The sequence below is a fragment of the Trachemys scripta genome, chromosome 11, assembly GCF_013100865.1.
Source record: "Trachemys scripta elegans isolate TJP31775 chromosome 11, CAS_Tse_1.0, whole genome shotgun sequence".
NCBI lineage: Eukaryota > Metazoa > Chordata > Testudines > Emydidae > Trachemys > Trachemys scripta.
In genome coordinates this window covers 9,421,894-9,436,963 of record NC_048308.1, presented here as the reverse complement: position 1 = coordinate 9,436,963, position 15,070 = coordinate 9,421,894, and the positions used below count along the sequence as shown (strand labels likewise).

Below are 15,070 nucleotides of genomic sequence, written 5' to 3'. Positions count from 1 at the left end.
CCCTTTTTATAGATGGGCACTATATTTGCCCTTTTCCAGTCTTCTGGAATCTCTCCCATCTTCCATGACTTCTCAAAGATAATTGCTAATGGCTCAGATATCTCCTTAGTCAGCTCCTTGAGTATTCTAGGATGCATTTCATCAGGCCCTGGTGACTTGAAGACATCTAATATGTCGAAGTAATTTTTAATTTGTTCTTTCCCTATTGTGAAAGTAGAATGAATTATATTGTAAAAATAGAACGGATTAAAGAAATGCTGTATGTACCTTTAAGCAGAAATAAGGAATGCTGAAATACAAGTGTCAGGAAAAGGAACATTAAGGCATAAACAATGAGTCAGCTTAAGCTAATGGTGGAACATCAGCCGGAGATCTGTAGAAGTTAGTAAGAAAATTGAATATGTATGTCTAGCCTCGGGTAAATTTGTCAGTTTTGCTTTCTTTGTCCTCTTGTTAAGTTCACGCCCTTTTTATCTGTATAAAATAAGGTAGTGTGGGTCTTGGATGGTGCTCACATTATCTGGGCGTTATTAGCAGAGCGCTGTGCTAATAAAACAGAGTGGTCTGACAAACTGAGAGTCCTGAGTCTAACTTTGACAATTTGGAGGTCCCACTGAGATGGCACCCATCTTCACTGGGGCCGTGTGATTCCTGACCATTTTTGTAGGATGACCGTGGCAGTCGGCACCTGGCCCGAGCACTACCACAGTGAAGTCTACGCCCTCGAACCTGTTGGTTCCCACTCTGTTCTGGTAGGGATCCCGGGATCGGACATCAGGAATCTGGTCAGGTAATTATTTCTGTGTTTTGTCCGGACTGAGGACTGTCCTGTGGAGTGTTTGAGTCTGGGTGCCATCTCCGTCCGGGGATCGGCCGACCAAAGGGTTCCTGTCCCCGCGGTCTGAGTGAGCGAAATCTGTACAATCGCAGGCGCACCGCACCTTGGGTAAAATCCTTGGTGTGAAAGCAAGGGTGACTGAGTCAGTCGCCTGTGGGCTCCTTTTGTGTGTTGCATCGGGCATCGCTCTGACAAACTGTGAGTCCTGAGTCTAACTTTGACACTATTTTAGCCTCTTCTGATTCTACCTCATTTGTTAGTCTCCTGTTCCAGTTTTCACCAAGGAGGGTGGTGGTGATTGGATGTCTAACATAGTGAATACCAGCGAAAATGAGGTATGCAACAAACACTAACCCAGGAACCTATCCTTGCAACAAAGCCCTGGGTAAAAACTGAAACATCAGCATTACGATACTGACAGATAGTGGTAGTGTTTATTTTTTAAGTTTCTACAAGGAAAGTCAGGAATTGTGTGATTGCTTCTGGATAATACAATTTACTGGGTTATTTTTTATTCTGTTAGAGCATCAAGTTAGTAAAATATCCATCTTAGGATATGTCTATACTACCCCCTGGATTGGCGGGCAGTGATCGATCCAGCGAGGGTCGATTTATTGTGTCTAGTCTAGACACAATAAGTTGACCCCCGAGCGCTCTCCCGTTGACTTCTGTATTCCATCGCCACGAGAGACACAGGTAGAGTCGACGGGGGAGCGGCAGCAGTCGACTCATCGCAGTGAAGACTCCGCGGTGAGTAGATCTAAGTTCGTCGACTTCAGCTACGTTGTTCACGTAGCTGAAGTTGCATAATTTAGCTCGATCTCCCTCCCCCAGCGTAGACCACGCCTTATAGTGCCCATCACCATAGTGTCTGGGCCCCTTTATTAAGACCTTTGTTTATCCTCCCTATGAAACAGAACAAAAATACTCCAAAGTAAAACTAGTATCAAGAGAACAGCTTGGCTTCCTCTGAACATGTGGCGTATCTTCAAGTACAGGACCTAATGTCTGTTTTGGGGGAGGGTTCTAAAAGTTATATTTAAAGGACAATTAACATGTACCAGTAAATCAGCAATTAGAATCTAGCTCATTTCATGAAATCACTTCGCCATGTAATAAAATCTGAAGAGCGGAGTGTGACAGCTTCAAAGAACAGAGTGAGCCATCAGGATGTGCTTCTCTCAAATGATCAAGGAAAACAAAGGGTTTAAAAATAGGATGACAAATGTAGTAACTATATTTAATAATGTAAGTGTGCTTTTTGATCAAGGCTCCATAAACTTGGAGGCTTTTACTCAAGTTTCGTTGCCTTGCTGTATGTGCAGAGCTGAATTTTTCAGCAATCCCTTTCCTACTTTGAGATGGGGAGAAAATTGCCCCTTACAAAACAACAACAGTCAAAAGGCCAAGGCACTGTGATTTTAACATGTCACTCTAACATGCAATGTAATGAAATTCGTGTGTTGGTTTGTTTTAAGGGAACTGTTTTGCATAGCAATTACAGAATGTGCTTTTGTGTAGAAGGCTTCCCTATGTTACTTCAGAGAAAGAAAGCTTTTATACCTATTAAGAAATGGCTTGAGGTCAGTTCTTGAGACTTGTAGTTGGGGGAAACTGAGACTTCAAAGAATGCTACAAGATTGTGGAGCGAGCCAGAATAATGCAAAGCAGACCAGATAACATTTCAGACACTAGGTTTAATTTTCCATTATTGGGATAGAAACTTTTGGTTTTCTTGGCTGTATTATTGATTCCCTAACCCCTCAGTTACTTTTCATTCTGAAAAATATTACAGTGCTACCTGTTCCAACAAAGTTGCAGCATTGAGGGACGAGGGACAAGGGGTAGGTCTATTCTTACCTCCGGGTCCGGCGGTAAGCAATCGATCTTCTGGGATCGATCCCGGAAGTGCTCACCGTCAACGCCGGTACTCCTGCTCAGCGAGAGGAGTACGCGGCATTGACGGGGGAGCCCGCCTGCCGCGTCTGGACCCGTGGTAAGTTCGAACTAAGGTACTTCGACTTCAGCTACGTTATTCACGTAGCTGAAGTTGCGTATCTTAGTTCGAAGTGGGGGGTTAGTGTGGACCAGGCCAAACTAACGATTTGTTTAGTCTGGCTGGAGCTGGGAAATCAGAGCCAAATCTTAGATTCATGAGCAAACTGGATTCAGAAAAATGAAAAATAGACATTTTTTCTTGGAAATGCATATCTGAGGCTAGACATATACAATGTCAAATGTGCCTCAAAATCAGAATTAATATGCAAGTCGTTCACGGATACTTCTTGACCAAACTATATATGAGAGTTTTACATTATTGGATTTGCATTTAAAGAACGAACAGAAATGCTAATCACACCTGCTTGAGGAGTGGGAGATTTTAGAGAACATCTGGTAAGGATTGCCAGGGAGGAACCCTTCATACTAAGGCTGAAACAGCTGATTCTGAAGTTGTTTTAGGGCCTTGTTTTTTCCCTTCATCTGCTAAAAACTACTTCTAGCTACTGCATTTTGTTTTTAAGTTTGATACATCATGTATATTATTATTTTGAGTCTTGGTTTGCCAGTCAATGATACCTATTACCAGGCTCTGAAGAATTTTGTTGTGTGTGGCTGAATTCTACTTGGACTCTTGGTATTTAGGATTACATAACTAGAATTCTAGATCTAAAGGGAGCAACTGCATTTCAAACTCAAACTGGACACAGACACAGAACCACACTGCGTTTATTCTTTGCTAAGCAATAGTTAGTAAAGTAAAGTATAATCTTTCTGGCAGCACAGTGATTAATTTAACATGTTGGACTAAAAATTTCTATTCCCTTTAGGTCCAATTTTTGTCCTGTACAACTTAACTGTAACCATTTTCTTGTAAATTAATAAACTTCATTTTTTTCTGAAGTATTAACTGAACAAAATGTAAAACATTAGGCCAGTCCTATGGCTGAACAGCAATGCAATGCACTTTCATGCAAGATCTAGACTAGGGATCTCAAACTCAAATCACCATGAGGGCCACATGGGGACTAGTACATTAACCCGAGGGCCGCATCACTGACACTTTATATGAAAAAGATACAAAAGCCCCGCCACTCCACCCCTTCCATGAGGCCCCGCCCCTTCCCACTCCTTCCCCGCCTCCATTCCAACCCCTTCCCCAAAGTCCCCACCCCAACTCCGCCCCCTCCCTGCCCCTATTCCAACTCCTTCCCCAAATCCCCGCCCCTGTTCTGCCTCTTCTCTGCCTCCTCTCCTGAGAGCACGGCTCCCTGCTCCTCCCCCCACCCTCCTGGAAAGCGCTAAGCGCCGCCCAACAGCTGTTCAGTGGTGGGAAGCGCCTGCAGGTAGGCAGAGGAGTGGGGAACACAGCACGCCGTGGGGGCGGTGGGTGAGGGGAGCTTGGCAGCCGCAGGCAATTACTCCGGGGGGGGGCAGGGAGCTTGGCAGGCCGCAGCAAATAACTCCGCAGGCCGGCCACGAGTTTCAGACCCCGATCTAGACTTAGAAATAACTTCCATGCCAGGACAGTCTTAAACATGCCATGTCGTTGACACTTGATTCGGGGAGCAAAGAGGGCTAACTGCATTTTGGTAATAATGACACAGATGGCTATAGGAGAGAAGTCTTGGAAATTAAATTTAGAATACTAGGAAAAGGTTTATACATCCAGAGCTTCTGGGGTCACTTTCTCTGCAACGTTTCCAGTTCCATCATGCAGAGGGTCAGCAAGTATGCTGGGGGCGGGGGTGGGACTCCACTGTTGCAATGCACAGATGAGAGATTATGTAAAGAAGAGGGGGTTCAATTTTTGAGGTATTGGGAAATTTATGTGCGGGAAGGGCACCCTCTACAGAAGGGATCGGCTCCACCTTATCCAAAATGAAACTAGACTGCTGGCATAGAAAATAATGTTTGTGGGGAGATTATTTAAGGTAGGGACTGACGAAAAATCAACAGGTGCAGAAGAGCACTCAAGTTGTAAAAAGACATCTGCTAGAGAGATGTCACTAATACAGCAACTCCCTCACTTAACGTCGTCCCAGTTAACGTTGTTATGTTGCTGATCAATTAGAAAACATGCTTGTTTAAAGTTGCGCAATGCTCCCTTATAACGTTGTTTGGCAGCTGCCTGCTTTGTCCACTGCTTGCAGGAAGAGCAGCCCGTTGGAGCTAGCTGGTGGGGGCTTGGAACCAGGGTGGACCAGCAACCCCCCTATCAGCTCCCCTAAGTTCCCTCTGTGGCAGCCGCCCAGCAAGCTATCAATTGCCAGGCAGTTCAGCTGTCCCTCCCCCCACTGCCATGTGCTGCTCCTGCCCTCTGCCTTGGAGCTGCTCCCGGGAGCCTCCTGCTTGCTGTGTAGGGGGTGGGGAGGGGGAGAAGAGGGGTGCTAATGTCAAGGTTCCCCCCTATTCTGAACTCTGGGGTACAGATGTGGGGACCGCATGAAAGACTCCCATAGCTTATATTCTACCAGTTTAGGTTAAAACTTCCCCAAGGCACAAATTCCTTTCCTTGTCCTTGGATGGTATTGCTGCCACCACCAAGTGATTTACACAAAAATTCAGGGAAGGGTCACTTGGAATCCCTATTCCCCCAAAGTATCCCCCCGAACCCCTTAACCCCCTTTCCTGGGAGGCTTGAGAATAATATACCAACTAACTGCCTTAGCAGTGTGAGCACAGACCAGACCCTTTGTCTTCAGGACACTGAAATCAATCAAGTTCTTAAAAGAAGAACTTTATTATAAAGAAAAAAGTCAAAGAATCACACCTGCAAAATCAGGATGGAAGGAAACTTTACCCAGGGTAATAAAAAGATTTAAAACACAGAGGATTCCCCTCTGGGCTCAGCTTCACAGTTACAAAAACAGAGGGAGTTTTATTCCCGTAGAATAGGAAAATTCACAAGCCAAACCAAAAGATAACTGAATGCATTTCCTTGCCCTACTTCAGGGGTTCTCAAACTGGGGGTCGGGACCCCTCAAGGGGTCGCAAGGTTATTATATGGGGGTCGCGAGTTGTCAGCCTCCACCCCAAACCCCGCTTGGCCTCCAGCATTAACAATGGTGTTAAATATATTTTTTAAAGCGTTTTTAATGTATAAGGGGGGGGTCGCACTCTGAGGCTTGTTGTGTGAAAGGGGTCACCAGTACAGAAGTCTGAGAACCCCTGCCCTACTTACAATTTCTGTGGTTTTAGATGGATTATTCCAGGTATATTTTCAGGAGATGATATACCTGTTTGGCTTCTCCCTCCATCCGGAGACTGAACAACAAAAGAGAACATTGGTCCTTCTGGTCAGGTGCCAACCAGGTTATTTGAACTGTTTAATCCCTTACAGGTAAAGCAATTGAGTACAGCTGTCAAGGAGGGATTTTATGCTATTCTTCTCTCTATATTTATGACACCCTCCCCTCGCTCCTTTACCCCATCTCCACAGAGCGGGGGGACACAACAGGCCTCAGGACAGAGGGAGCTTGCTGGCAGCAGCTGCTGTCTCAGCTTGTTTATCTACTTAAAAAGGGGCAATGTGCATCTCTCTCTCTCTCACACACACACGGTGTCTCTCTCTCTCTGCCATGCTGTCTCCCCTCCCTCCATTCGTGCTGCCTTATAGAGTGTGAGGCTACATTAACAACAATGTGTTAACTCTTGAGGGCTCAGTCAAGTGCTAGATAATTTAGCAGTACGGCATTCCCTGGGAAATATCCCACCCTCTGACTTCACCACCTCCACCAAGCTTCACAATCATCATTGCTGTGTACAGTATTAAATTGTTTGTTTAAAACTTATACTGTGTGTGTGTGTGTGTGTGTGTGTGTGTGTGTGTGTATTAATCTTTTGTCTAGCAAAAAAACATTTCCCTGGAACCTAATCCCCCTTATTTACATTAATTCTTATGGGGAAATTGGATTCACTTAACATAGTTTCGCTTAAAGTAGCATTTTTCAGGAATATAAACGACAATGTTGAGTGAGGAGTTACTATACAAAGGCTGTGTCCTGTAAAAGAAAGGACAGAAACTACAGCTGACCTAGACAAGTGACAGGTTGAGATCACAGAAGTAAGTTCTGGGCCAGTTAGACTGGTGCCAGACCAAGAATAATAGTTACCTTGCCAAAAATAGAAACTATAAATGTCAAGGTACTATATCAATGCAAGACTCTTGAAGAGCAAAACTAGGTAAATTAAAATACCAGGCAATGGAAAAGGACCTTGACATAACGGGTATTCCTGAAATGTGGTGGAAGACAAATATCAATGGAGTTCTGTAAATACCTCACTATTAGTTTAACATTTAGCACTAAATTCCTATTCCATTTAGGTCCAATTTTTGGCCAGTACAACTTGACTGTAACCGTTTTCTTGTAAATTAATAAACAGCAATACATGAAAGATGGATACGTTGTATGGATTGGGGAGACACACTGTATGGGGAAAAATCCCAATAATCTAGTGAGATTAAATTTCTGAGTGAAGATCATCACATAGTAGAACAAGAGCATTATCATATGAAGTGCAAAGTGGCTGGAGGACTGCAAACAAAGGGTAAAGATACATGATAATGTATCAAGTTGGGGTGTTCTTCTGTGTGGCATTAGCTGTGATCTTATTTAACATTTTTACTAATAATCTTCGAGAGGAGGTGGCCAATATGTTATGAACTTCAGAATGGTTGCTAATCTGAGAGGAAATACAGTCACTGAGAATAGATAACAATGCAACTGGACCTAGTGGGGTTAGAAATATTATCAGAAGATACAAAAGATGTAAACTGGAAAAATGCAAGACAATGGATTTCAGTACTGCTGAAAGACACTTATGGAAGGGATTGTAGTTGACAGCAATTATGTACAAGTAAGCAATGTGATATAGCAGCAAAAGAGGAAGTGAGATTTCTGACTGAACACACATTATGTTATGAAGCAGTGAGGTGATAGTCTCAAAAATGACCACACTTGAAATAGTGCGTTTAGTTTTGGGCTCATCAATACCAGACAGATAAGCAAAAATTAGCAAGAATTCAGTGAACAGCCATAATGCTTATGAAGGGACTGTGACAATTGACTTATATGGAACGACAGAGAGCTAATTATGTATAGTTTGGCTAAGCAACAACTAAGAGAGAAGAGGGATTTGCTAAAAATTTAACTATCTATTAAGAGCACAAATATGAAAGAAGGAGAAGAATTACTCAGTGGGATAGAAAGACTGTATAACGAGGAATAGTGAGATAACACTGAGGAGAGGAAAAGGAAGACTGCATATCAGGGAAAACTTCCAGATGGTGAGACGTATTAGCCTGCGTAATAGTCATTTTGGAGAAGTGAACGATTCTCTATCCCTTGTGACATTTACAAGCTAACCTGGGAATAACACTGTAGGAACAAAATCTGTATTTGCCCAGGAAGATGGAAAAAAGGGACCTAAAATGTCAGTTTCATCTTTAACTTTTATGATTCTATTATGCTGAATCATACAGCAATCCTAATATCAGCCTCCCGAAGGAGACAAACACATCCCTATCTCGATAAACTAACTGGGAAAAGACAATCCCAGAAAACAATAGCCCAGAATCAAGCATGTAGGCGTGAATCCATGCTGTGATCTCTCATCACCACCAAAATAAGAGCAGAGGTAACTCTTAAAGTCAATCCATTCAAATATACACAATATTTAAGAAAATTTGATAACATTTGTACACGACTAAATAATGCTTTTGAAGACTATTGCAATATGCAGCAAGAAGAATTTACCTGATACAAGCAGGCTGCTGTTCCAAGGAAAAACGCAATGACATAACTGAAATCTTCACCCTCGTTCTGTGAAAAGAGAATAAAAATCCAGTATTTTCCCAATGTATTTCAACAAAAGTAAATACACAAGATATGCATGGTGTACACAAATAACTTCTAGTTCTAATTAAAAATAATCCAACATACAAATTTAGAATGACCTCCTGTACCAAAACTAAAGTGGAGAAATTAGAAGGTATCACTTATTTCTCTCTGGGAAGGTCAGATCCACAGAATGGAGTTAGGAGGGTCCAAAATATCCTAATTATCCTTGCTTACTATTTCTATTCAGCACAGCAGACACCTAATGCTGGGATTCTCAAAAGAGCTTAAGGGAGGCTCATCTGCAGCTTTGGGCACCTGGTTTCCCTAGACTAGTTTAAAAATCCCAGTCTAAACGTTGGGAACTAGAAGAAGTAACAATTTGTACAACTGTCTTAATATAACATCATCACAAAATGGAAACTGTGTAAACTGAAAAATACAAACTGTCCACTAGGGTGTGCTAAAATTCTATGTAGAAAACAATGCAGGCAAACATACATTAATAGAAGAGAGAACAAACAAAAGCATGACTATTTACTAGACAAAGATTATTCATAAACAGTTATATGGATAGCAAATTGAATTTCTTTTAAGCAGAACAATAAAAAAAATGAACTTAAAATTACAGATTTTCTCACTTTAAGTTGCTTTTCCTTAAACAGACTTATTTCTTCTAATATATTCAAACAGGTTTTAATATTTTCCATAAAGCTGAGCAGAATAAATTTACAGTGATTATTCTAGACTGCATTTTCATGCTTTTCAAACAAACATCTGCCACAATCAGAAACTTTCCCATATGAACAAGGGCACTCATGCAATCTGTTTTTCATCAAGGAGAATTCCATTTCTAAAGGAAGCTGGTCCATTTGGAACTACAGCCCCTCTCTCTTGAGAACACGTTTAGCTTGAAGTTCTCTCATCTGTAGCTCTGGCTAGAAAAAAAATCTGTACTTCTGCACACAAAAATTATGTCCAGGAACAGAATTTCAACAGATTATAAAAACTTTCACCTCACAGTCACAACAGAATCCAGTACAGTGTAACTACAGGTTACAAAGTAGTTTTGTAACCTCTAAATGAATTATTGATTAAAAAGGAAAGTATTCTAAATTCAGAAGGAACCTTTGTAATGAAAGATTTTTTTTCCCCTGGAGTTAAACTTCCATTTAATACTGTGTTCGGATGACTTCTGCCTTGACCTTTATGGATTTATTCCATGTTAATTTTAAATTCCTCTTCATTTCACTTATTCTGGGTGGATCCAAAATGCCAGGAATTAAATACTAAACACTATATTCCATCTGTAAATCACTATCCACCATAGAAAGAAACTGAATTGGCCACCACATTATTGGTTACATAGGTTAATTCTACACTGGAATATCCTTCTGCAGCTGTGTTCCTTTAGAAACAGAATAAGTAATACAGATATTATGCAATTAAAGAGGTGAAATTCTGTCCGCTATGTGTGCAACTCTGTACTGTAATTTATATTTATAAATCTAATGGCATGGCGATAAAGCATTCAGGAAATATTATTTATATGTACATAATATATAAGAAATATGATTTGTGAAGGAACAGTGCATTAATTCTCTAGAAATGCCACATGAAACTGCATAATGCATTAAAAAAATCCATATACCTTGGCTTTATTCTCATTTTCAGTTTGTAATAGTAACAACGACCTTGGCACAGGGCATTTTCATCAACTCCTCCCAGCCATTCATTAATCTTCAAGAAATGCCCTGGGCCTCAACTGTTAATGTTTAAATTAATACACAAGTATGTATACAGAACACAATTAGAATGCACACACCATCTTTCACATTTTAGGTAACCAGTGTCCTTAAAAAGTGATTAAGCAAACACTGATAATGCTGTGATTATGAAGGAATAGTGCACAAAGTCTTATACACCTGAATTTACTTTACTGAGAGAATAAATATTAACCAAAATAGTAAGATTCCTCCTACTCCTTTTGAAAGCCACCATAGGATCTTCATCTTCCACTAGGACAACCATCATGAGAGGACCTCAGTTTAATGTTGTAACTGGGGCAGATACTCAGCAGCTGTCTATTGTCATAGCTTCACTGACTTCAATGGAGCTATGACAATTTACACCATCAGAAGCTGTGTCCTTCTAAAAGCACAGTATCCTCCATTCAGTACAGAATATCAATGGCAATGTATCTTATAGAAGTAATGGTGTTCAAAGAAAAACCTCTTATTCATTGCAAGGTCATGAATCACAATATTGAATGCAAATATATTTTAAAAGGGACAGAACTTCCCATAACCAAGTACATAATTTTTCATTTTATTCTCAAAGGAACAAAGGTCCTGGTTACAAAAATCCTTCAAAGACCCATGTTCTGTGGTTCTTTGCTGACAATGGGCTAGACTGTCCAAATTTTGAAGGCATATCATTTTGTTCGAGCATTATGCATAACAGACACCAATGAAAAAGTGGCTTTTCAAAGTTTGTCATTATGGCATGGGTTTAGAAAACAGCAGTCTATGCCCTGGACTGGTGGGATTTGCAAAAGTATCTAAGGGAGTTAGCTGCCCATCTTTCACTGATTTACAAACTCCATTAGGCACCTTTGAACATCTCTTCCTGTACACACAATAATGGATATAGAATATTACTCCTGGGGGAATTTTGTGCCAAAAAATAAATTCTGCAAAATTCTGCATATTTTATTTGTCAAAATAACACATGATCACTCCAGTTTCAATTATTTTGGAAATTTATTTCAAAATACCTGTCAGCAAGTATGTCTAACAATACAGACAAAAAAATAAAAAGATTCAGGAAATGTTTTTTGACAAATAGATTCCTTACTAGATATATTAATACAGAACGTTGAGTAATTCATTTAAACTACAATACAGAAATGTATTTTCTGAACCTCTCAAAAGCAGTGCAAAGGCTTGGGGGAGTCAAGGGTAACGGAGGAGCTGAGGTAGAGGGAAGAAGCCTGGGAATGAACCTGGAGGGTTGTTAGGTGTGGGTGGGAGAAGTATGGACCCTGGCTGACATCAAGGCTCTCCCATTCAGTCAGGCATATCTGCCCCTGTCTCCATGTGGCCCTGGAAACCCTGCCCCCATCTCCATGTGGCCCTGGGGCCCCCCCTCCCATTCAGCCCTTGGCTCAATGCTGTCACCTCACTAGCTCCTCAGCCCATACCCCAGTCTGTCCCCCCACTAGCCCTTCTGACCCTAATCTCTGACCCCCACAGCAGCCCCCGGTGCCCCACTCTCCCACCTAACCTGCCTCCACGGGCAGGCTGCTATAATGAACGCAACTGGCTGCTAGCTGTTACTACTGGTCAGATGGCTGTTCTGGTGCCACAGTGGCCTCTGGTGGGCAAAAAGCAGAATTGCAACACTTCTTGGGCAGAATGTATTTTCTGCGGGAAATAAAAAAATTCTGCACCAAACATGAATTCTGTGTGTGTAATTCCCCCAGGAGTAGTAATATACTTATTGGGTCTGAAATCAATAGGAACATTCATATGAATTAGGGTAGAAGGATTTGGTTCATACTGTAAAATTTATATGAACTAATTATGATTGATATTTTGCACAAACGTGGCACTCTGATTTCAGTTCTTCCCCACGACAGAGTTGTAAACATGGTACAGTACCTGCAGAAGACTTTCTATGGCATGAAATCCTCTAATTAAATTCAAAGCCCCACATAACAGGCTCAGTATAAATGAAACAATCCCTGGCAGAGTAACAGCTTCCAGTCGTTGATGAGGAGCTGCAAGGCACAGGAAAAAAATGGTATGAAATAAATCAAAGCATTTTCCTTAAAGTTTAGAAAAATATAAATCTTATTTTTCAGTGACTTCTTCCTGCTCAAAAACACATAATTAAAGTTGGTAAACCTTTAGTGTATACATAAAATTCTAAAAAGAGTGAAAGATTTGATAAAATATACTTTAAGGAACATCAAGTCTGTATTTTAATTGAAGTAATGTCTTTGTTAAAGAAGAAATTTAACTTGAGATATCCAGTTTATTCAGCACAGTGCTGCAGAGTGTTCAAACATGCCAGTAAATCAATACCCAATAATGTACTTGCTGGTAAAATTTGTCCAAAATTAGCAACCAGCTAATAAGTCACATACTTGAGAGCTCCTTTCACAACCTTCACTCTTCTTTAACACTAACGCATTAGTAAGGGCTATCAGGACTGATTTAACTTGTTTGCTGAATGAAATGCTGTGAGGCAAAGCCTATTACATGCCACTACAGCAAAGCACACCAGCTGTAAATGCTACCAGAGATACAAATGGAGAAAAATTCTGGAACTACAGCTAGTATTTGTACTACAATAGGATACATACTTTCCAGTTGTGATTCAGAAGTCTCTTACTGATTATATTAAAACAAAATACAGAAAGGGATTTGAAAATATACATTTCTCTGCATACATTTATTTGTGTTTGTGAGGGGACACAGTTACACAAATGACTGCAAATGTGTATCAATCATTATTGTGCATTTCCACAACAAATAAAATGGCGGGGGGTGGGGAGGGAATCCAACACAAAATCCGTAACAGTCTATGCAACATGAGGAAGGGGAGAGGGGCACAAGAGGTTCACATATTTAAATCATTTTGCTTAAATCAGTGAAGTGTAAAGGTGCAAACAATGAAGTTAACGAACTGTAACATTAATATAGAGAGGGGTGTCAATCCTGATTGTTTGCACTTAACAGCTGCAGACAAAGGCTCTCCAAATAGTTCAGAAAGTTACAGAAACCACAAAAAATATGACAAAAGCTATTTCTCCTGATAAGCACATAAGACTGTTTGAGTGTCATTGTGTCCTAACTTAATTATGCTCAACATATATGTTTTGTTATAACTAATTTGTACAAGACTTAACATATGTTTTTGTTTTAAACAAAAAAATACCTTGATGCTCAACTTCGATAACTTATTTTTATTCTAACCACAAGACACATTAGATGTGGCAACTACTAAAGTTAAGGTTGGATGCCAATTTCCATTCTAACTTCTTCAGTTACTTATAACTTTTTTCAAACTTTTTTTTTTTTGGCTGAAATTTTAGTCTCAGCCAAATTGCATTTATTTAAACTGTTGGGTAAAATTAGTTCAGCTCTTGTTCAGTTTTATGAGTAGAGGGAGGAAAGCCACACCCACATTTTCCCCATATATTCCAATCAGGAATTTTACATTTTGATAACACAAAAATGAGGAACGTCTTATTCTGGAAAAGTAAACAGTTTTGTCAGCAAAAATCAGCAATTTTGTGCATGAGTGTTAGAACCTTTCTCTGTTTTTTCTTTAAAACAATTTTCAGGCACTCTAATTAAGGACAATCTACACCATTGCTAAAGCTATTAAGCTCCTCAAGGGATTACACATTCTATTATCAAAAGAGCTAAGCACCAGACAGCAAATAAATGCATAAACAACAGAATTTAGAATGTCAGTTAAAGATGGCAGAGTAAAAGACAAGCTGTACTAGAGCCACTAGGTCCATCAGCCTGTGGAGTTTATAAACTCTTAAGAGGAGACAGCAGATAATCACTAAATTAGTGAGTTTTTCGTATAGGCCCGGGATCAAAAAACATACAAATTCTGATGTCAGAACTTGTACGTTCCCTGTAAAGAATGACTTTAAATTTATTCACATTTCTCCTGCTGTCCCTCCCCAGCTTCCATTTTAAAAAACGTAATGGAATATTGTGATTGAAATATCAAGCACTCAACTTTTTAGTGGCTTAAGGGAGCTCCAAGAAGTGTAACCTGGCCTTCTGCTAGATATGTAGTATGTTTTATTGCTGTTTACCTTATTATATGTAAACCTCAATGTACTATTTTTACTAATTTATACAGCGAGTACCTCTTTTAGTTCCACTGATTTGAGAGACTGTACCAGTTCTACTGGAATTCCTTATTTTAAAAGTAGGAAAGTTAATGGCACCTTAACTTTAGAAACTGAGATGTGAAAAAAAGCTTTAAAAATATTTAAAATCTGCCCTAACCAAACAAATGTATACAACAAATTAACAGTCTGTTATCACCACATTTCTAAAGCATGATGAAACCTGAAATTATCTTTAAAGCAAAATACTATCAGGAGTTTGCATGCTGCATACCCAGGGGTGAAAGTAACTTAAAGGACTTATCAGTATGCCGGAGTCCTGAGCGGGGCGTGGTCTCAACCAGAAGAGGCGGGGCCTTTCAAGATTTAAAGGCCCTGGGGCTCCAGCTGTGGCTGGGAGTCCCAGGGCCTTTAAATCACTCTGGAGCTACCAGCTGCAGAGGCGGCTGGGAGCCCGGGGCTCAGGGGCGAATTAAAGGGCCCGGGGCTCCGGCCACCACGGAGCTCCGGGCC

At 40.5% G+C, this 15,070-nt stretch overlaps 1 protein-coding gene across 8 annotated transcripts in view; it reads right to left on the bottom strand.

The window, feature by feature from the left end:
* The window catches only part of SEC22A (SEC22 homolog A, vesicle trafficking protein), a 42,947-nt gene that overhangs the window by 12,955 nt on the left and 14,922 nt on the right, over window positions 1-15,070 (bottom strand). For 7 of the 8 annotated variants that reach the window (XR_004647694.1, XR_004647695.1, XM_034786103.1 and 4 more), the window contains exons 5-6: window positions 12,339-12,457; window positions 8,596-8,661 (exon numbers count right to left, since the gene is read on the bottom strand). Coding sequence is in view for 6 of the 8 variants with exons in the window: in XM_034786103.1 (XP_034641994.1) it covers window positions 8,596-8,661; window positions 12,339-12,457 (185 nt within the window). In the remaining 2 variants the exon portion in view is untranslated. Of the gene's footprint in view, window positions 1-6,016; window positions 6,104-8,595; window positions 8,662-12,338; window positions 12,458-15,070 lie in introns of those variants that run through there. The other variant, XM_034786105.1, reaches the window with a different exon arrangement.